The 24,303-nt window shown below is 36.1% G+C and overlaps 1 protein-coding gene across 1 annotated transcript in view; it reads left to right on the plus strand.

Annotated features, from left to right (window-relative positions):
• OTOGL (otogelin like) overlaps nt 1-24,303 on the plus strand; it is a 148,889-nt gene that overhangs the window by 23,916 nt on the left and 100,670 nt on the right. The window contains exons 8-17 of the mRNA XM_033431337.2: nt 472-677; nt 6,008-6,135; nt 6,496-6,602; nt 13,118-13,224; nt 14,033-14,158; nt 15,416-15,524; nt 16,575-16,621; nt 17,361-17,506; nt 19,415-19,538; nt 21,407-21,584. Coding sequence (XP_033287228.1) covers nt 472-677; nt 6,008-6,135; nt 6,496-6,602; nt 13,118-13,224; nt 14,033-14,158; nt 15,416-15,524; nt 16,575-16,621; nt 17,361-17,506; nt 19,415-19,538; nt 21,407-21,584 — 1,278 coding nt within the window. The remainder of the gene's footprint in view (nt 1-471; nt 678-6,007; nt 6,136-6,495; nt 6,603-13,117; nt 13,225-14,032; nt 14,159-15,415; nt 15,525-16,574; nt 16,622-17,360; nt 17,507-19,414; nt 19,539-21,406; nt 21,585-24,303) is intronic.

Consider the following 24,303-nt stretch of genomic DNA (forward strand, 5'->3'; position numbering starts at 1 on the left):
AAGTTTGAAACAAAATTAAACAAAATCATCACTCAAAAATGTGTTTACATACTTTGAGTATTGTTTGTTCTTACTTCAAAATTGTTGAGCAGCATTTTTAGATTATCTTAAACTCTCTAGATAAAAATATAAATACATTCAGCTCTCATTATTCTAAATAGACAAGGTTATTTTCCAGATTTTAAAAATCACTGACATTTAGCAGAAGTGTGCTTTTGGTTGGTTGAAAGAAGCATCCAATTATAAGTATAAAATCTTAATCAGTATGCAAAAATAGGTATCATTTTTACTCTCTTTTTATTTCAACATTAAAATTTCAAAAATGTTGAAAATCTAACTGCATAGTTTATTCAATAATTTTGAATAATAATTATCTTTTATTTAATTCTCATTCACTTCAAGAAAGAAATAGATCATCTGTAATTGATGTTTCATCATAATTCTTAGATTGCCTTTGTTCTATTTTTCAAGTTTAACATTGCCTCAGACAATTGGACAGGTTTTCATTGAGAAACTAGCTGACTATATTCTGGTGAAAACAACCTTTGGTTTTTCATTGGCTTGGGATGGAATATCTGGAATTTACCTGAAGCTGTCTGAGGAGCATAAAGGGAAATCATGTGGCCTATGTGCAAACTACAATGACATTCAATCTGATGATTTCATCATTCAGCAAGGTAAGTGGAGCAGAAGAAATGGGTGGGTACTTCTGAGCTCTTCTTCCTTCACTGATCACTCTGTTTATACCCAGAAGGGTACAACTTGTCCTAGGTTGGGTAAAAATGGTAGCTATCGCTTGCCTGCTTATGTGATTTTAAGTGAAGCTTGAACAGGAAAATATTTTTGTGTCATTCTTGAAAGCCATGAGCTAGCTTACATTTGCTAAATTAATACAAGTCAGGTCTTACTCATGTAACAAATACTAACTGCGCATTTACTTTGTGTCTGGCACTGTTGTAGGAGCTTGGGATATATCAGTGGAAAAAAAAAAGCTTCTCCCTTCTTGGGGCTTATATCAACATTTTAGTGATTCAGACCCATTTGGGGCAAACTTGTCTACTTTTGGGCAACAGATATTTTGCTTCCAGTCTTGATAGGAATAAATTAAATGACTTCCATGTAATAGTTTTGTAAATACAATAAAATGTGAGCAGAATTGATAAAAGTTGAGTAATAACTTGGAATGGTTTTTATCATGTATAATGATGTACATATCATTCATTCATCTATTTATTCTAAGTCATGAAACTGATCCCAGTGAGCTGTTAAAAATGGGTTTTGTTTCAATATGGGTACTAGTTTGCAGTGGCAACAAAATAAGAGAATTACAGGACACAATCATGATTTAGGTCCACATATAAATGTGCAATAAAAAAGAATACTGTTCTTAGTACCAGAAGACCTACCTGGCTTTGAATCTTGTTCAGCTCTTACAAGTTTTATAATTTGAGGCATCTCAGTTAATCTCTCTGATACTCAGTTTCTTCAGCTGTTAAATAGGGATTAAAATAATTTGGAACACAGAGCATTGTTAATAATAATAGCATAGCTTGATACCATTTAGTAATAGTTAATATGAGTACATAGCTATATTATGCCCAACTCTTACAACATCCTGTAAAGTGGGTGTATTTTCTTAATTTTACAATGAGGACACAAGGTGATGTGCCCAATGTAACACAGCTTGTAAATGGTGTTATCAGAGTTGAGTTAACAGATCCAGCTGGCTCCCAATTCTATTCTTAGATAAATGTGAGAGAAACTGACTTTTAATCTGTAAAGCGCTATATAATACTGTTTGTTTTATATTATAAAATTAATAGAGGAGAGTTGCCCATATGTTGTGTTTTAAGGGAATGAAAATCCTACTTAGAGTGTGGGTTCTGGAGTCAGAATGTGGGATTCATATTCTGCTTTGCCACTTGTTAAACTTTCTAAGTTTAATGATATACTAGTAGTGTATACTTCATAGAGTTGCAAGGATTAAATGAGGTAATCCCTGTAAAATACTTAGTACAGTGTCTCGCTTGGCACATAGTTAATACTGAATACATTTTAGCTAATTTATTATCATCTCCAAGTGTTCTCAATGAGCCTATAATGGAGCTAACGTGAAAATGTTTGATTAAAGACATTGCTTTAAGAGGCCCTTGTCAAAATGCAAACATTTTCCCAGGATGCATAATGCTTCATCAGTATTAGTTTACTAGTAGCTAAAGAGCAGGGCTTCAAGGAGTCAATTTTCTTACATGCAAAATGGAGATAATAATAATGACCCTTAGAGCTTCCTAGCCTCTGAGAATCTAATGAGAAAATGTAAGTGAAAGTGTTTAAAAGTCTGTGAGCACAGTACAAATGTACAGTATTGTACATTTCATCACGAAATGGTGTTTTGCATCCGGTTGGGTATTTAGAATGAGAGAGTTCACAAACTTGGAATCTTGAGACTATATTAGGAAGTAGGGTTTTGGACGTAGGCAGAACCAATCAGATGGCAGCTATTGATTTCTTTTTCTTCTGTATCAAAGCTTTATGAAAAAAATAATACTCAATTCAATTCTCAATGTTAGAGTTAAAGACTGCCATGGGCAACTTCCCTGGGAACATCTAGGGAACATGGTATAGAAGTTGGGATAGAAAATAGCATCCGCTCTTGTTAGAGGCAGAGAGACTCAGATTAGGATTTGTGTTAAGAGTCAGACAGACTTTGATAACCTGGAACATAAAATGGTTGCTTACAGTGAGATAATTGGGCAGCAGGCAGAGGGGTGTTAGCAGATTATTTGTGGGAGAAGACCGGAAGGAGGCAATTTGACTGAATTACGGCTGAACTGGCAGAAGGCAAGAAGGACCCTGGAAAGTATATGGAAGGAGCCTAAAGAGAGATTTCAGCTTTTTCACAATTTTATTTAGTGCACAGAGTAAAGCAGAATGATAAAAAAACTAACTTATGATAATTTATAAAGATGTGACTAGAACCTGCTTTCCGATTTTCTCTCATACCGTAATAATGCAAGAATACGTCTACAGGTGAGCTGTATTACCTTTAGCTTAAAGATGCCTAGTATTTTCTTGAAACTCAGCCTGTACTTTGCTGATTAGATAAATCTTTAGAGGCAGAGAGGGAGTTTGATTGAATCCCATTGAATTAATAATTTCTTAAAAGTGATTAAAATTGTATTTCTCTCTGCATTCCTATGCATTCTTCAGGCATGACTTCACAAAGCAATGAGCCTTTTCAGAATTTCTGTAGATATAGAAATATTTAAATTTGTTGTCTAGTTGAGATTCTGGTTCCATAATTCATGTCTATGGCTAGCTACTCATAGAAGCCCTGATTTACTCTTGTTTTTCCCAGCATAATAATTACTACTGCCTCTCTTTCACTCTTAGAAGTGTTCCAATATGGACAGTAAATTGCTCCGTTTGTAGTACATTTTATATGAAACATTTTAATTTTAGTTTTGCAGGCTCCCGGACCACCAACTGATGTGGATTTAAAGTCTCATAGTAACTAACATTTGTGACTTTTTTGTTAATGCAATGTAGTGAAAACAGCTAAATATGTGGTTAAAAGCTGGAATTAAAGTGAACTCTAAGGGATTGCCCAGGTTGTTTAGTTACATTAAAATTTGTGCATAAATATGGAAATATGTGGGCCTTTAGGAAATATTTTTGATTCTGCAGACCTTTAAAAGTATGATGATGCTTTGAAATGAAATGTGACTATAAATTTACTTAAAAGGAACATCAGTTTTTCCTTTTAAAAATAAGTATATTTGGCTTTCCTGGTGGCACAGTGGTTGAGAGTCCGCCTGCCGATGCAGGGGATACGGGTTCGTGCCCCTGTCCGGGAAGATCCCACATGCCGCGGAGCGGCTGGGCCCGTGAGCCATGGCCACTGAGCCTGCGCGTCCGGAGCCTGTGCTCTGCAATGGGTGAGGCCGCAACAGTGAGAGGCCCGGGTACCGCAAAATAAATAAATAAATAAATAAATAAATAAATAAATAAATAAATAAATAAATAAATAAATAAATAAATAAAATAAAAATAAGTATATTAGGGCTTCCCTGGTGGTGCAGTGGTTGAAAGTTCGCCTGCCGATGCAGGGGACACGGGTTCGTGCCCCGGTCCGGGAAGATCCCACATGCCGCGGAGCGGCTGGGCCCGTGAGCCATGGCCGCTGAGCCTGCGCGTCCGGAGCCTGTGCTCCGCAACAGGAGAGGCCACAGCAGTGAGAGGCCCGCGTAACGCAAAAAAAAAAAAAAAAAAAAATTAAAAAAAAATAAAAATAAGTATATTAGACCAGACCCATGCTTGGTTCAGGGTATAGCATTTCCAACAATATCAGAGATAATAAAGTGGACCAAACATCTAGGACTCTAATAATCTATTTAATAAATATGGAAAACTCCCTTGTATTTATTCGTTCACTTATTTAGCAAATATATTTTGGGCACCTACTCTATACCAGATAGTAAACTAGGGATCCAGCAATAGGACCGCTTAGACAAGCTCTCTCCCTTCATGTAGTAGAAGGCAAAATAAATAGACAAATTAAAATATAATTTTTGTGAGCAATAGCAGCCATTAAAGAAGGGGGAAAAGGAGACTAAGTGACAGAACAGTGTATGTTTGGTGGGTCTAGATCATGGGCCGGAGAAGGCTTCTCTGAGGAGGTCATATTAAATAGATGTCCACATGAAGTAAGGGAGACAGCAGAGGGAAGATTGGGGTGGGGGAAGAGTGATTTCGAAGGAGGAGATGCAAGAGCAAAAGCAGGAGCAGGGTGGAAATGAGCTTGAGTGAAGAACATTATAAAGCTTGTATGATTGGAGTAGGCTGAGCAAAAATAGGAGTGGAAGATGTAGGAGGGATAGGGTGGGGTAGAGTGGGTGAAACAGGTGGGGAGTTGGGGGAGTGCAGAGGCCAGATCAAAAAAGTCTTCCAGGCCCCTGTAAAATTTGGGATTTTATACTAAGAGAGCAAAGCGTTCTTATAGATGAACTTTAACAGTCTTCCCCAAAATTGGTAATAGTAAGTAGACATCTTCCTATCTTGAAGATGCCGAGATAGAATGGTGAACCATTTGGCTTGCAGTTTTTGATTCTAGTGGTGCAGTAGCTTGTCATCGCTGGTGGACCTGTGGCTGTGTAAATCTCAGTGGTAGAGATGCTAACACTCAAACATGAAGGCTGTCAGATGGAACTTTGAGATGTCATCTAGTTTGGGTCTGCGGAGTCCTTGAGATTGCAGATTCAGCCCTTGTCTGAACGTGGGGCAGGATTAATTTTCATGTCAGACCCTGAACTTGTCCTCAGGCCAGATAGAAGGCCCAGAGTGCTCACCACCAACTGCCTGTTTGTTGCTGCTGCATAGTAGCTCCTGAATCTTGCCTCTGAATAATGCTGGGATGGTATCAGGATTCCTAATCTGTCCCGAGCATCTTTAGAAACACTATTCATCATATTCCAATGGAATGAATTCACTTCTTAGTACCCTCTTCTCCAGGTGTCTTTTCCATTTTTTCATTGTCTGTATGAGCATCCTCTGAAATCTCCACAAGGGCTCTAGGTACCCCAAAAATGGAGCTACAGTTTTAGTAAGGTTCTGACTTATGTCAAATAGAATGAGAGGGCTGTCTGAAAATTTTCATACCAAACTTTGACTTATGTTTCTTAATTTTATGCATATTCTTTCTCCTCTCTGCATTATAAACTGCAGGCTTAACTGGTATTCATTTTGTACCACTCACTTTTCAACCCTTCCCCATTTTGCTTCAATGAAGTTTGCTTTCTCTCTCCAATGGTATTAACTTTTATTTGGTACTTAAACTTTGTTCAATTTATTTTTATTATGCTGAAGTAATGTTATAGTCTAATATCATTGGTAATTATAAAGCTATTGAGTTTAACTTTTTGACCAGGAAGTTTATGTTGGTGAACTGTGTCTTTGTGGAAAGTGATCCTATTATACATATTTTTTTGTATGTGTTTGTGTGAAATAGAGGACTATACAGAAGACATTGCTATGTTTGCAAATAGTTGGTTGGTGCAAACTCCAGATGACCCCAAATGTGTACCCACACCCTCAGATTTTCCAAATCCATGCTCCAGTGGAATGCCAGCATTTGAGGTAAATATGATGTGAAAAATTTAGGCATGTTGGATACACCACACATATACTGTATTTGTATATTTAACACTAAGCATTCTTAGCGTAAATACTACATAAACACTATTAAAATCAGGAAATGTAATGCAACAAGAATAACTTAATGATTATTTCAAAAATGGTGACTACAATGAGTTTCATAAAAGTAGTACTCATTATAAAAATATGTAGTTAGAAAAATGTTGTTTAAAATTTATAAGCCTACATACTTTCTCTTTCCTGGTAAGAATAGAGTGTCTTGCAAACAGATCAGTAGAAAAAAATGAGAGTACAAGCATATCATTCAGTATGTTCTGCTGACCGCCATCTTTTTCTGCATAGGCAATCTTCTTCAAGTGTCAGATACTGTTGCAGTTTCCCTTTTTGAGCTGCCATGAATATATTGATCCATATTTATATATTGCCAGCTGTGTTAATGATCTTTGCAAGTAAGTGAAATGATTTTATTTGCAATAAAATTTTCTTTATCCAAAAAGAAGAGCAAAAACAATTGTGTAATTTCATCATCTCAGCAGTTCACAAAATGTAATGGGAAATGTAAAACATACACTGTACTAACAGCTATTAAAATCTTACTGGATAACAGGTACAGTCTGAGTGTTTTATATTAACAGCATGAACAGAGTACATTAGTTCTTATACACTTTTTGTGCCACTGATCCCTTTTGGGAATCTAGAGAGGCTATAGGCTCTTTTCAAAATAGTGTTTTGAAATGCACAAAATAAAGCATATAAGATTACAAAGGAACTAATTATATTGAAATAGAATTACTGAAATAGTAAATGAAATGAATTTCTGATCCATGTGCTCTTTTATGTGCATTTCAGGTCTAATAACTAATGTAGTTTGATATAGTGATGAGTATAAACAATATTTTGAGATATCTGCAACAATTAAATGAGAAATGAAAATATGGAAAAATGAGATATGAGTTACATTGATGACAAAGTTACAGATTCTGCTAAGAACATTGTGATGTGTTGCCCATGTGTGTAACTGAAAGAAGTGCTAAATATCAGCTGGAGATTAGCAAAAATAAACATGTAGTATTTTTCACATCCAAGGGCACAGACTCTTGCCTTCACTCCCGGGTTAAGAACACGTAGACTAAGGTGGTTGTCTAGGGAACAAATTCAGTGAGACTCATCATAACGTGTTCATCAATGTAGAACTTATAAATTACCCATTACTGAGGTGAAGTCCTTTTTATTTTAGTTTTTCAAAAGTTTACCAAGTGAAAGATACATGTACCCTGATATTCATAGCAGCACTATTAACAATCGCCAAGACATGGAAGCAACCTAAGTGTCCATCGACAGATGAGTGCATAAAGAAGATGTGGTATTTATATACAATGGAATACTAGCCATAAAAAGAATGTAATAATGCCGTTTGCAGCAACATGGGTGGATCTAGAGATTATCAGACTAAGTGAAGTAAGTCAGAAAGAGAAAGACAAATACTATATGGTATCACTTATTGTGGAATCTAAAATATGACACAGGTTAACTTATTTACAAAACAGAAACAAAGACATAGAAAACAAACTTGTGGTTACCAAAGGGGAAAGGGGATGGGGAGGGATAAATTAGGAGTTTGTGATTAGCAGATACAAAATACTGTATATAAAATAAACAACAAGGTCCTGTACAGAGCAGGGAACTATATTTAATATCCTGTAATAAACCATAATGGAAAAGAATATGAAAAATAATATGTATATATATGTATAACTGAATCACTTCGCTGTACACCAGAAACTAACACAACATGTAAATCAACTATACTTCAATTAAAAAAAATTACCAAGTGTATGTGATTAGCTATCTTGAATGTTTGAGAATATCTCAAGAAATTTTTATGTTTGCATCTTTTAAGTATCCCAAGAAGTTTAAATGGTACATGGGAACATTGCTGTAAAGGACCAAACTAATTTTTGGTTGAGTAAAACCACTGAAATTATATCTTGGGTAGCTTGTTAAGAGGTCTAAGTTTATCAAAAGTGAAAACAGAGAGGAAAGGTTGAGGTAGTGTGAAGTTATTTATAATCACTCTGCTTTAATTAAATTAAGATTATTATAAAAATAATGAATGTAATAATATTTTCCAGATATTAAAATGAGATTGTTTGGGAAACTTCTTAATTTTGAATAAAGTACAGTTATACCTTTATTTGTATGTATAGTCTCAGGGATTTCTGAACTAATGCAGGAGCTTTGAAAGAGCATTCCCTCTGCCTAAAATATTGAGTACTGACCTTGATATTTTATAACATTCTGTCCTCTATTTGGTTTTATTTTTCATATAAGTGCTATATTGTTCTATCTCTGTTCTATCACTTAGGCTCTTTTTTGAGGACTCTGTAGGTAGTCCATTGTCCTTATTTAGCCATCTATATGGAATTAACAATTGTTCTTATTCCATGATGACTCATTCTGGGACCATTCTCCAACAGTCTTCTCACTTGTCTATCATCTTTAGCACTCGTTTCTCAGGTAGGCTGAAGTGAAGGATCACTTGGCAGATCCAGAAAAGTCAGTCGCCATTTATTAGTTGGGATATTGTTTGGTTGCTTCAAAAGCATCAGTGGCTTCGATTCAATTGAATGCTTATATTTCTCCATTGACTCAGTGATACTATTGCTATGTCATCCCCCAGGACCTAGGGTATTATTTTCAATTTCATTGTCAAAACTGGCTCACCACTGCCATGCTCATATTTTAACCCTTAGGAAGGGAGAAAAGGAAATAGAGGGCTGTCAGCATTTTTAAGGAAGTGATGTGGAAGTTTCATGCACATTCTCACTTTTAACCCTTTGGCCAGAACTTAGAAACATGGGCCATACCTAGAAGTAAGGACAGCTGAGAAATGTTGTCTTTGGCTGGGCAGCCATATGCCCAGCAAAAACTTGCAGGTTCTAATACTGAAAAGAAGAGGGATCTGGGCATGAAAAGTAGCTGGCCATACCTACTTCATCTGAAATTTCATCATTAAGAAGTTAACATTTTTGTCTTTTGAAATTTTGATGTATTTAGGCTTTGGATTTCAAAACCTAATGGCTTTCTTTAGGGCAAATAAAAACAGCAGGATGGTGAAACACCTTTTACTGGTTGAAATCAGCTGACACCTTAAGATACATATCTGAGGTGAAGAGGCAGGGCAGAGCAGGCAGGTAATACCAAAGAAAGGGCTTTATAATGGAATAAGTGGGCATTGATAAAATGGAAGTGAGAAGGTACCAGGGTTAGCCTTTCACTCCCCTCAATATTTCACCCAGGACTATACCTACCTACATTCTTTTTCCCCTAAAGGAGATTCTCTTCATTTCTTATATTAAAAGACTGCCTACAGGGATCCTATACCATGATTATATAATTGTGAATCTGCTGAGCACAAATTAATTTCCTGCTTGGATTATGATAGTGTATTGAATTCAATTCAACACATTTTCTGAGTGTTTATTCCGAGTTGAGCATTGTGCCACATCTTGGTGAAATAGAAACAATTTATTATGTTGATTTAAAAATTTTTTTTCTTTAAACCCACATTTGTTTATTTATTTATTTTTGGCTGTGTTGGGTCTTCGTTTCTGTGTGAGGGCTTTCTCTAGTTGTGGCAAGCCGGGGCCACTCCTCATCGCAGCACGCAGGCCTCTCACTATCGTGGCCTCTCTTGTTGCAGAGCACAGGCTCCAGACGCGCAGGCTCAGTAGTTGTGGCTCACGGGCCCAGTTGCTCCGTGGCATGTGGGATCCTCCCAGACCAGGGCTCGAACCCGGGTCCCCTGCACTAGCAGGCAGACTCTCAACCACTGCGCCACCAGGGAAGCCCTATTATGTTGATTTTTAATTTATTTTATTTTTAAATTTTTTGTTGAAGTATAGTTGATTTACAATATTATATTAGTTTCAGGTGTACAGCATAGTGATTCAATATGTTTATAAATTATACTCCATTTAGCATTATTATAAAATATTGACTATATTCTCTATGCTGTACATTACATCCTTATATCTTATTTATTTTATACCTAGTAGTTTATACCTCTTAATTCCCTTCTCCTATCTTGCCCTGCCCCTCATCCCTCTCCCCAGTGGTAGCCACTAGTTTGTTCTCTGTGAATCTCTTTCTGTTTTGTTATATTCATTCATTTCTTTTATTTTTTTAGATTCCACATATAAGTGAAAACACACAGTATTTTCTTTTTCTGTCTTATTTCACTAAGCATAATACCCTTCAAGTCCATCCACGTTTTTGCAAATGGCAAAATTTTATTCCTTTTTATGGCCGTGTAATGTTCCATTTATAATATTCCATAATATTTTCTTTATTCATTCATCTTTGATGGAAACTTAGGCTGCTTCCGTATCTTGGCTATTGTAAGTAATGCTACTATGGCAAAACAAATTCGGGGTGTTTACAGAACACAAAAAAAGTGTTGCTGGGCATGGTGAATGGGAGAGAGAGATGAAGTTAGAGAAGTAGGCAGAGTCTAGGTTACCTAGAGTCTTAGGGCTCATAGTAAGGAGTATGAATCTTTGCTTGATCTTATTTCATACAACTTGACTATTCTCAGCAGATCTGAATTTGCCCTTTGCCTTATCTCTTACCCTACTCTGCTTATTCTGGGTAGGCTGACTGTGCTTTAGCCTGAATTATGTCAGAATGTCAGTTAGTTCATTTGGGATATAATAAATCTGGGGGGAGGGGGTAGTACAAAATGAAAATGCAAGGCCCCCTGTTAAAAACATTGTTGAGAATTTCAAGATAGTGACAGCAGAGTGCGAAACCGAGTACAGGGTCCAGCTAAGTGAAGGGCCTTTTTAAGAGCAGGGCCTTGTGTGACTGACTACACAGGTCACATTCCCATAAAGCTGGCCCTGATCTTGATAAATGTTGCTGAAAAAAATGAATGCCTTCTACTGATGAAAAAAAACAATGCTGCTGTGAACATTGATGTGCATATATCTTTTTGAATTAGTGCTTTTGTTTTCTTCAAATATATACCCAGGAGTGGAATTGCTGGGTCATAGGGTAGTTCTATTTTCAGTTTTTTGAGGAACTTTCATTCTCTTTTGCATAGTGACTGCCCCAATTTACATTCCCACCAACAGTTTACTAGAGTTCCCTTTTCTCCACATCTTCACCAACGTTTGTTATTTTTTTGACAACAGCCATTCTGACAGGTGTGAAGTGATAATCTCATTGTGGTTTTGATTTGCATTTCCCTGATGATTAGTGATGGTGAGCATCTTTTCATGTGTCTGTTGGCCATCAAAACAAAAAACAATTTAGAAATAGTCCCTGCCCTAGGAACTCAGATTCTAATGGGGCAGAGAAACAGACCTTCAGCAATTATACATGCTTTAAAAGCAAAGTGCAGTGAATGTGGAGGAGAGAACTACTAACTTTATCAGGTAGTGCCTAGAGGAGATGACAGCTGAGTTGGAATTTGAAGGATGATACATTACCAGTTCTTGAACTTGTCGTGTTTCTGCTTCTAAGAATGCTAAACTTAGCAGCAAGGAAATGCTTCTAATTTTGCCACACCCAAATCAATTGATTTATTGATAAAAACAACTATTGTTTAATGTTCATTTTCCCTATTAAAGTTCACATCCAAAATGGAAAAATAAGCTTATTTTCCCCTCAGTAAATTACAATAATAATTTCTTTCTTGCCCGATTGTTGTTTTTATGCAATGCCAAATGTAATATGCCCAGTACAGTTCCTAGCATAACATAGTCACAGTAAATAGTAGCTATTTGAATAATAGTTGCATTGGGTTGGAAAGCCAATATTCAGTTACTTTGTTAGTTTTCAGAGCCTCCATTAATTGTAGGAAACAATGCACATATTTAAAGTAAATCATAGATTTTAATGTCTTTCTAGGAATTCAACAGTTTTAACTTACCTTGTTTTTCAGAGACTTTTCTTATTCGGAGGTTTAGAATATTTTCTGAGTTTCTGAAGTTTATATGCTCAGTCCTTTTTTTTCCTTCTAAAGCTCAGTTAATTGGACTAGATAAGCTTCATGACTCAATTACAGTAGCACAGGATAAGTGCAATTTGAGACTGGTGGCTTTGGCTTTTACAACAGAGATACTGAAAATGCTAAGACTCACAAAATACAACATTCGTAAGGTCATTATCTTGAAAGATATTTAACTATTTAATTTTGAGTTTCAGTTGGGTTGAAAAACAAGCCCACTACCTTATAAACCCTGTTTATTTTGTAGATGCCTTGTTAATCTGCTTTGGGAATTGGCAGACCTCTTATATTTGTTTGGAGGAGTTTCTAAGGCGATTATAAGAAAATACTTAAAGGTTATTCACTCTTGGCAGCATTATAAAAGTAACTAGCTTTAGTAATTTAAACCTGAAAGAATTAAAAATCTTCTTTTAAATCTTAAATTAAATGCTATTTATTTAATCTTTCAAAAGTTCTGCAGGTTATTAGTATTGGTTTTATTCCAGCATGTATACTATCAAGAGCATGGTATCTTAGAAATAATTTTCATATTGGTTGTTTTTGCTGTGATAGAATTTTATCTGTTCTAATAGGATTTGTTAAATTCTGAAAGATCTAGGATGCTTTGTGTGGGAACAAAAAAATACAAGGATTCTGGGAAGAACATCATAATTAAAATAGAAATCTTTTTCAGTATAGGTACTCCCTTGAATCAAATGAAAAGTGGCCAAATTATTGAAAGACTTAGATGAAACAATTTACCTAGGCCTTTTTAGCTGGGATCCCATGTTTATCTGTTTTCTGCATTATTGTACATAACATATTATAATGTATTATATTATATACAAGCTGACATCAGCTAATATTAGAATATTCACCACATACTCAGCATTTCTTGAGATCAGGAGCTCAAAGGTATGGTTTCTGTCAATATTTCCTGTGTGATATTGGATCTGTCTTTTCACTTTTCAGAACTCACGATGATGAGACCTATTGTCGAGCAGCCACCGAGTATGCTAGAGCCTGTTCCCATGCTGGCTACCCTATTCAAGACTGGAGAGATGACTTTCCAGCATGCAGTATGTTGCATTATTTTCCAGCCCTGTGCACTTCTATTAATTTTAGGCTTATCCTAGTACTCAAAACTTACCCTAGTGCTCAAAACTAATGAATTGCAAATACTTGTTATTGATGCAATAATGTTGGTAAACTTTTGCATACTTTTAAAGCACTGTAATCTCTGTCTTTCTGTGTCTGCCTTACTTCACTTAGTATGATAATCTCTAGGTCAATCCATATTGCTGCAAATGGCATTATTTCATTCTTTTTTATGACTGAGTAATATTCCATTGTGTGTGTGTGTGTGTGTGTGTGTGTGTGTGTGTATACACCACATCTCCTTAAGACAAATATCATATGATGTTGCTTATATGTGCAATCTAAAAGAAAAAAAAAGACACAAATGAACTTATTCCAAAACAGAAAGAGAGTCACAGACACAGAAACCAAACTTATGGTTACCAAAGGGGAAATGGAGGTGGGGGAGGGATAAATTAGGAGGCTGGGATTAACATATATACACTACTATGTATAAAATAGATAACCAACAGGGATCTACTATAGCACAGGGAACTATACTCAATATTATGTAATAACCTATAAGGGAAAAGAATATGTATATATATATGTATATGTGTATATATATATATATATACATATATATATGATATATATCTCTGAATCACTGTGCTGTACACCTGAAATGTATACAATATTGTAAATCAACTATACTTCAATAAAAAATTAAAAAAACCCCAAAAACCCCACTGTAATCTTTTTGAGTGTTGAATAAAGTTGATTTACAGCTCGCCTGTTTGCCCATTTTAGTTGATAAATGTGATGACAGCTTTGTCCATCGGGATTGTATCAGTTGTTGCCCACCAACCTGCACATTTGAGGACCAGTGTCTTGGGAGTAATCTCCATTGTCTTGACGGATGTTACTGCGCGGATGGTAAGTGCTTCATGAAAGAAACCATGTCTGCACTCATGGAAACTAGTACCCCTGTGATCCAAGAATCATGTCTTAATGTCATCTCTCAGGATGATAGGGCTGTTGTGATTTTCTATCCCTGTAGGATTTGATCCTTGAAGTGACTAGAAGGAATGGCTGCTTTTCTTTAGTAAAAGCCTTATTCCTTTGTAAATTTCCTTGGAAGTTTGGAACTTTGTCTTGAAGTTACCCATGGCAGATCTTTTGTTCTCTTGAGTATTTAAAGATATTTAATAATTTATATACTTTCATTTTTTAAAGATGAAATCAAGTTCAGAAAAAAAAAAACCTTCACATTTTGGCAGTACAAGATTTTAGTCCTGATGTAGTTTTAATATTTGAAATTAGAAGTAACATAGTAAGTGATAGAAACGGGATTTAAATCTGCTATACTGATAGACATTTATAAGAACATTGAGGATTTACTCAAACCCTTTTATTTTTACAGATTAAAAAAAAAATAGAATCCCAGAGATGTTAAGTGATTTTCCCACTGTCATACACTTAATATGACTGAGGACTACTTGGAATCAGATCTGTTGACCTCAGTCCATTGTTCTGTCAGTGCTACTCTAAGTGCTTTGGACCCGTGCCAGGCCTAAACTGTTTGTTACCAGCCAGTGATGAGATAAGGAGTTTGCACCAGAATATAAATCCATGCACCAAAATATAAGTCAATGCTTCCTTCATCTAGAGAGTCTTACTCTGAAAAACAGATCAGCTGAATCAAACAGTGTGCTTAGTAACACTGGTTCGACCACCTTTCCTCATTAGAGAGAAGTACTAAATGCAGTTCTACTGTACTAGCCCTTTGAGAAGCACTGCTTGGCTCTTTATTATCTGTGTGATGATAGTGTAAATCTCTCACTTTGACATAAACAGAAATAAAACCAAGAATATACTTTCTCCCTCTTCTCCTCCCCTCTTCCCTCAAAAGCAAAGAGACATTAGTTGCCCTAATTCTGTTCTGTGAATCTTGAATTTCTGATGGCAAGTCATGGGATAAGAAAGTTGAAAACCACTGAAATAGACCCTTATAAGGTAGCTACTGATTGAGACAGAGCAAGGCTGTCGGTAACCTCCTTGAAAGTAAAGAAACTTGTTATTTCCAGCACATAGTGTAAGCAAGTGTTCAATAAAAGTTGGTTGAATTATTATATTCAAAGAATACAATCTTTATTATTTATTTTGTGAATTTGATATGTTTTTCTTAAATAGGCCTCATAATGGAAAATGGGACTTGCATCTCCTTGGAAAATTGCCCATGCAGTTTTCATGGATTAGCTTATTCAGTTGGTTCAAAAATTGAACAAGAATGTACTGAATGGTATGTGATTAATGTACAGCTAATTATTTCTGGATACTTGACTAGTTGACCATTTTACCATGACATATGTTTAAAGAAATATACTTTTTATTGATTTTTCTTCCAAAAATTCCAAGACACAGTTTTCCTTTTATTTAAAGCCTTACAGGGACAGGGTGGTGGGGGAACATCTATATTTTCTTTTATGACGTAATTCTCCTCACTTCCCTTGGTAGTTCTATAAAATCTTATATCCATGTGATGAACTGTTGAATTGTCTTGTTATTCATAATCACCAATTTGCACAAACTTTTACCTTTAGAACTTGATGGTTCTCTTGGCCTTCTCTATTGAGTACCTTAAAAAGTGACTATCCAGTTTTTGCGCATGATTAGAGACTTTTAGAAATTCTTCTTAAATTAGCTAACTAAAACTATTATAGCCAAAGATTAAATCCCTTCAGGGCAATCTAAAAAGAAACAGAGGTGTAAATGTCATTAGGCAATTTTCCCTTAGGTGTCTGTGTATATAAATGAAATGCAATTGAAAACTAACCCTGCTCTTAGATACTGATTTGAGTTCCTGCCATTCTGAGACTGCTTCTGTCCTCCAAAATTCATACCTGTTTGATGGTAGAAGGCAGAATTTATCTTACAAAGGGAATATCTTTTCTCTCTCCTTAATGTCTGATGATGCTCAAAGCCAACTTTTAAAATTTTTAGTAGATGAGTTAACTTATTAATCTTAACCTCTCTCTCTATATTTCTCTAATGATGTGGGTAAATACTTTATTGTGTGTGACCTTTTTTGGTTTAATCAATGAGGGAAGGACAGAAACAGAAGTTCTCTGCTTAGTGTTTTTGTTCTTGACTAATGCAATAAATAATAATTTAGGTGCTTGCCAGTCCAAATTTATCAGTTAATTGAACTTTTGGAGAGATATTTTTCAAGTCAGATTATTCCGAACCTAAAAAACATGATACATTTTGGTTACATTTACCAATACGTTATTGCAAATATTCATACAGTTTCTCTATACAATTAGATTAATATTTTTATCATTTCATTTAGTGTATGTGTTGGTGGAATTTGGAACTGCACTGAGCATGACTGCCCAGGTAATCTTTTAAAATGTTTTTAAAGACAATGTCTTGATTTTCTTGAAATTGAGGAGGAAGCTAGCACTGATTTTTGTAAGGTCATCTCATATAAATGCAATGATTTCTAAATCCAGATATTAAGAGGATAGTGGAAAATTGAATAAATGATAGCTCTGAGCAGACAGCTTTGGGAAAAATTTACTAAAATAGTAGAAATATTCTAAAAAATATGTGGGACAGCTATCATTTAATACATTTTAAGTTAAATTGAATAACATAATTTAGTAAGTTTGTCAAACTAATGAATTTTAAACACTTTAGTTATTCTTTTTGATACCTAAAAATTTATCCTAAGTTGACCTACTTCTTTTTAAGAATAAACATAATTTCTTCCTCCTTTTCTCCTTCTTCTTCTCCTTCCCCTTCTTCTCCTTCTCCTTCCTCTTCTTCTTCTTCTCCCCCTCCCCCTCCCCTCCCCCTCCCCTCCCCCTCCCCTCCCCTCCCCCTCCCCCTCCCCTCCCCCTCCTCCTCCTCCTCCTCCTTCTTCTTTTCTTCCTCTTCCTCTTCTTCCTCCTCTACTTCTTCTTCCTCTTCTTCTTCTTCTCCTTCTCCTTCTTCTTCTCCTTCCTCTTCTTCCTCTTCTCCTTGCTCCCCTTTGCTCCCCTTTGCTCCCCCTTCTCCCCCTTCTCCTCCTTCTCCTCTTCCACCCCCCCACCTCCTCCTCCTCCTCCTCCTTCTTCTTCTTCTTTTTTGGTAGTTCAATGCTCTGTTGTAGGTGATTCTCATTTTACTACTTTTGATGGTCGACATTATTCTTTCATTGGAATGTGCCAATACATCCTTGTAAAAGGAACTGGAAAAGATAAATTCACAATTACTTTACAGAAAGCTCACTGTGAGCAGGTAAGAACATTTCAAAATGACCAGAGGAATGTTCATTTTTTTGACTCAAACTTCTTATCTCGGTTAAGAATGGTAACATGAATGGGTATAGTTATTTTCTTCAAAAATAAGACACCACTGATTGTTAAGATGCATCATTATTCTATATACTACAAAGAAAGAAAGCATGTTGATGATTAATCTGTTATACTATTAATATCATGTATCCTGATTTCAGAGATATTAAATATCTAAAAATCTAAATATCTATTAAAATATAGGATATTAAAATAAATTCAGAGATATTAAAATATATTAAAAATATATCAGATTAAATAGTGCGTATTTATTGTACTTTCTTCCTTAAAAATGGTATTTGTTTATGTATAGGTTTTTGGAACATTTCATGACTGCACAATAGACAATAAGCTTTTTGTTACTTCCAAACTGCTCTCTCTTTTTTTTTAACATCTTTATTGGATGTTAATTGCTTTACAATGGTGTGTTAGTTTCTGCTGTATAACAAAGTAAATCAGCTATACATATACATATATCCCCACATCTCCTCCCTCTTGCATTTCCCTCCCACTTTCCCTATCCCACCCCTCTAGGTGGTCCCAAAGCACTGAGCTGATCTCTCTGTGCTATGTGGCTGCTTCCCACTAGCTATCTGTTTTACATTTGGTAGTGTATATATGTCCATGCCACTCTCTCACTTCATCCCAGCTTACCCTTCCCCCTCCCTGTGTCCTCAAGTCCATTCTCTATGTCTGCATCTTTATTCCTGTCCTGCCCCTAGATTCTTCAGAACCATTTATTTTGTTTTAAGATTCCATATATATGTGTTAGCATACGGTATTTGTTTTTCTCTTTCTGACTTACTTCACTCTGTATGACAGACTCTTGGTCCATCCACCTCACTACAAATAACTCAATTTCATTTCTTTTTATGGCTGAGTAATATTCCATTGTATATATGTGCCACATCTTCTTTATGCATTCATCTGTCGATGGGCACTTAGGTTGCTTCCATGTCCTGACTATTGTAAGTAGAGCTGCAATGAACATTCTGGTACATGACTCTTTTTGAATTATGGTTTTCTCAGGGTATATGCCCAGTAGTGGGATTGCTGGGTCATATGGTAGTTCTGTTTTTACAAACTGCTATCTTAAAGGTGATTTTTGACAGAATTTAACAAGTTTCACATCATTCTAAATAGATATGATGGATTTTTTAGCATTCTGGAATATTTATTTTAAAGACACTTTCTTGAAATAAGCACATCAATAATTTGTAAACAAAGAAACCCAGATCTTTCATTCATCTCTCTCTAAATCAAGTAGTCAAAATTTTGCCAAAATCTTTTTTTCTATTTTCATTCGAACATAAAATGGTTGTTTCCAACAAAATTCCAGTCTACTTTGTTAGCTTTTTTTTAGTTTGATTTTTATTTTTTCTTTTGCAATATGTCAGGTCTCAGTTAACCTTCTGCATGGAACAGTAATTCTCTTTGTTCTTTTCTACATTGAATTTTTAAAATATTTAATATACCACAAATGAATTTGGAAAGATCCTTTAATTATGCAGTATGGAAAACATAATTATTGGCACTTTATTGAAAAAATTTCTATTTAATAATCTGTGTAAACTGTATGTATGTATATGCTATATTTAATGTACTACATAAAGATATATTTTATTAGTAATGGGGCTACATTATATTCACAATAAGATGTAATAACTATTATATTGCTTATTCTCAAGTTTTCTATATACCATAAATTTTTATCCACGTGTGCTCTCTCCTTTCTTTTCTCCTTTCTCTCCCTCATCTTCTCCCATTTCCTTCTCCCATTGGTCCTGTCCCTTTCCATGTCTTTCTCTCTCTCTCTCTCACTCCTTTAATTGATAATTTGATTTTTATGCAGAACCTTGGCTTGGTCTGCCTTCAGTCTGTAACTCTAATTCTGGAGGATGATTCCAACAAACAAGTGACCCTTAGTAGGGGAGGACAGATCCTCACCAGTCCTAACCAGGGATTCAGTCTGAATGGTAAGAAGCAATGCTGATGGTGTACTTTTCTTACATGAACAACAACAGCAGCACGACTTCAATGGAGTCTTTTCCCATTAGCCGACTAACCTAACATTTATTGAGTGACTGTGTGTTGCCAGCTCCTCAGCCAGACTTAGTTGAGACTGCCATGTTTATGGGATCTAGTGTTTATCTCAAGTGGACTAGAGTTTGGAAGAGGAGAGATACGAGTAAACAGCCACTTAAAAATATGATAAACCCAAAGATATGCATAGGGACTTTGGGGGTCTAAATGATTAGGTACAACTCACTCAACCCTGCAGGTATGGTCAGGAAATTTTCTTAAGGAAGGGACTATCTCATTGAGCATTTACAGCTGAGGAATTGCCTGGATGAAGGAGATGGGGGAAGTGTTCTAGGCATAGCAAAGAGGAGAACTATGCAGTATGTTTAGGGGGAACTGTAACTACTTTGGCATTGCTGCAGCATGAAGAGGGTAAGTGTAGAATGTCCAGAGATGAGAAGAGGGAAAGAGATGGGGGTGAGAATGGGAAAGACCTTATTTTTTAAATTGAAGTATAGTTGACTTACAATATTATATTAGTTTTAGTTATACAACATAGTGATTCAATATTTTTATAGATTGTACTTCATTTAAAGTTATTTCAAAACAATGATTGTTATTTCCTGTGCTGTACAATATATCCTTCTTGCTTATCTGTTTTATACATAGTAGTTTGTATCTCTTAATTCCATGGGGAATGCCTTATATACAGGGCATCATACTTTGTGGTTTTCCTGGGAGGCCCTGTTTATGCCTGTGTTCCAGTATAGTTGCTAATAACAGTCTGTTTTGCTTTCAGAAATGTGTTGAATTGTGTTATAAATTACATGGTCACAGTCAATGTCGTGCCAGGATGTTGATTGAACTTGATATGAAATTGAATATGCAATTGTTATTATTTGACCATTTTTATGTACAAAGATGACAATCTCATATGCTTCAACCAAATAAGCAATGAGTTTGAATGAGGAGACTAACTTTGTCTTTTTTTTCTTGGTAGACTACTATAACAACACTATGGAAATGGCTTTGAGAAATGTCAGACAGGAGGCACAGATAATAGTTAGGATATTATTAGAGGAGGGCATACAAGGAATGAGGAGGAACTGATCCAAGACAGTGACAGTAGAGATGGAGAGAGGAAAACAGATTGAAATTTTATTTAGAAAAAAAGTGCTGTCAACTCGGTGATGGATTGGATTGGGGTTGGTTGGGGAAGGACAACAAGGGGGATGAAGTGATCAAAGAATAATTCTCAGATTTCTCGGTTTGGTGACCAGACTGATGGCAGAAATTGTGATAGAGATGCAGGAGCAACTCTTCTGGTTGCAAAAGTCAAATTCAGTCTTGAGCACAAGTTTCTCTTCTCTAAAGATGTCTCATAAAATGGTGCTTCTCTAGTGCTGTACTCCCCTTTTTGCTGACAGTTTCAAAGGAATGGGGAGTTTTTGAAAAAGTGCCCCTTCCTTATTGAATCATGACCAATTCGTGGGAACACACACACACACACACACACTCACACACACACACGTTAAGGAAAAGAGATCAGATTTCAAATGTCTAAGGACTGTCCACCCCCACCATGAGATGCTTGCCAACTGAAATTACATGTGCACCTGACAATCTATTAAAAATATCTGCTGAAGACCCAGAGGGAAATGGAAGAAAAGAAAGCAGGCACAAGGTGGTGAAAATTGGCCCCGGAGCACAGGAGCAGGAACTGGGAAGAAGTCTTTTGGAAGAAGACTCCTGATGTACATTAGCATTTCAGAACACTGCCTGTGAGTCTCAAAGCTGATTTATGTATGTTCTTTTCCTGCAGGAATTGTTGAAATTCAGACTCTGTCATCCTTATTTATTCTTCTAAAAACCACGTTTGGTTTAAAGATTCTGTTTGCTATAGATGGGGAAAGAGTTTATATTCAGCTCACTAGTGCGTGGAAAAGAAGAACGTTAGGTCTGTGTGGCACGTTTAATGGGAACATAAGGGATGATTTTCTGTAAGTATGATCTCTGTATAGCTAACATAATTTAATGACTAGTAATTTAGAGGATATAAATTCTTACATTAAAAATGTTTACTTAACTAATAATAGCTTAGTACTCACTGTTCCAAGAGCTTTACATGGATTACTGTATTTAAATTTTGTAGCAATCCCCTGATTAGTATCTCTGTTTTATAGATAAGGAAGCTAACTGAGGCATCAAAGTGACAAATAAATAGCTCAGTCACATAGCTCAAATACAGTGGAGCTGGACTTTGGGTTTAGGTAGCGAGACTCAAGAGCCTGAAGGCTACCCACAGAATAACTTCCCGTTATTCTCTCTCTGCCGCCTATCCTATCAAGCTTAACGGTATTTTATGTAAAAAAATTTTGCTGCCTTAAAAAGTCTTAGAATCATTTGGTATGAATGATAGTAAATTATACTTTAATAATATTGATATCATTTGGTATGAATGATATCTCTAAAGCAACATTGTGGCATCTAAGTTAATTGGATTTTATGATAGTTGGTGTTTCATTAGGAGAAAAAGCAATAAAATACATTTATACCCCTTGTATTGACAAAGCACTTTCACCTACATGTGATAAGACGTGGTGTATAACTTAGTGTAAATGCTTTGAGCACCTGTTATTGTGCTAAGCACTGTGGGACAATAGAGGCAGTAAGACATTGTTCCCATCCTCAAGGAGCTTATATTGTGGATTGGGAAGGGACAACCGTCTTTCAGAAATAATTTGTTCTAGGCGAGGTATTAATCACAATATGTATAAAAATACTGAGGTGAATTCAAAAAGTTGAGTGTTAACTTGTGTGGTTGTGGCTAGAAGCACAGCAAAATTTTGAGTAGCTCAGGGTGGGCTGGGTAGGCGGGGAGCGTTTCCTGGAGAAGCCATTCTCCAAATGCCATTAAAAAAACACTTCTGCATATTCTTCCTACTTTGGGTTCTGTCCCCTCCCTAATCTTCCCCATTAACTCCTATTTATTTTTCAAACCAACTCGGTCATTATTTGCTTCAAAAAGTAAGTTTGTATCCCACCAAAGTTAATTTTGACTCTTTTATCTATGAAAATCGGTCGTTTATCTGTCTGGTTTCCACTTAAAACTGCAAAGGCGGGCTTCCCTGATGGCGCAGTGGTTGGGAGTCCGCCTGCCGATGCAGGGGACGCGGGTTCGTGCCCTGGTCTGGGAAGAGCCCACATGCCGCGGAGCGGCTGGGCCCGTGAGCCATGGCCGCTGGGCCTGCGCGTCCGGATAAAGACCGTGTCCTTAATCCTTACATTCTTAAGAACTAGCAGAGTACCTTATATGCACTAGACAGTTGAACTGAACGGAGGTAGGACTTTTGATGTGGCAGCAAGAAGAGAATTTGGATCAGCAAGGAGAAAGGGCATTTCAATTTTTTAATTTTAAAAGAGAGTTTCTTTTACCTTTTCTCCTGTGTAATTAATTTGCTTTTAGGTCATTTGCGGGTTTTGTTTGTTTATTTGTTTCATTTATTGGTAGATCAGAATATTGCTTTCTTATCAATTTGTGAAACAGAAACTATATTAAGTGACTTGGTTAAGATGTGCAGAGGAGACATTAAGCCTTTTCTCTTCCTGTTTGTCAGAATGGGTTAGTAGTCAATGTTTAACAGATGGCAGATCTGTCTGCCTCTTTCTAAGGCACCAGTCTCCTCCATGTATAAACATTCAGGCCTGATAACAGTGCAGGATAATATTTCAGAGTCAGAGATAATTTTCAAACATTGTTTAGCTTTCCAGCATAAGCAGTTAAAATTCCTTGCATCACAAAGTTAATGTGAATCTGCAAACATAATGAATGGAAAATATTAATTACTTGAAAATTTATTTTGTATGCCTTGTTTTAGTAAGTTCACTACGGTGAACTGAAAGGCTATTTTATAAAATGAAGGCAATAAATAAATGGGTCTACATTTCAGCTTTTTTTTTGGTATTTATTGTTTTAAGTGAATTAAATGAAATAAGAGAGCCAAGCTCTGAGTCAGTTCCTCCTGGGAATCCTGAGTACACCTATCACCTTGACCTATTTTATTGTGCTTTGTAGGGATAAAGAGGGATGGAGAGGGAAGGAATGAGAAGAGCTAGTGCAAGTCATGCAATTTCTGTGAGTCTTCATGTTCTCATTGGAGCAAAATTAGATTTTGGATTGGGTGTCTGTTATAATTCTATACATTTCTAGAATAGTTTCATTTTGAGGAATAGAAAAAAGAAGGAAAGGGTGGCTACAAGGGATGAGCATGGTGGAGTAGCTTGTGTGGCTCCCTCTTTTACTCCTGTCTTTGTGGTGAGAAGCTCCATATAGCTTCATATTGGTGATTGAGATAAATGGCAGGCAAAGTAGTTATGTTTTTTTGGACACTAAGAGAGTGAAGATAAATGCTACTCTGTTATTTGGCCGTGTTGCAGCAATTCATGCAGTTATGGCTTGCATTAGTGAAGTTTTGCTTGGTCAAAGCTTCCTACAGGAAACCTAGTCCAGCCTGATTCTCTAAGTAGTTCTGACAGTGTCTGGCACAGCTCCAACAGGGATTGTCACTCACTATTGGCTGATGAGTTACTAAATCTTGATGACTTCTGGAGGGGGCATTTTAGTGTCTGGCTCTTAAACATTGTTGTGGTTTATAAGCCTGAAGGATAGATATTTTTCTTCCACTTTGGTTTGCTGAGGGAACTGAAGAAGTGAGAAAA

This window comes from Orcinus orca, chromosome 11, assembly GCF_937001465.1.
Source record: "Orcinus orca chromosome 11, mOrcOrc1.1, whole genome shotgun sequence".
Classification (NCBI taxonomy): domain Eukaryota; kingdom Metazoa; phylum Chordata; class Mammalia; order Artiodactyla; family Delphinidae; genus Orcinus; species Orcinus orca.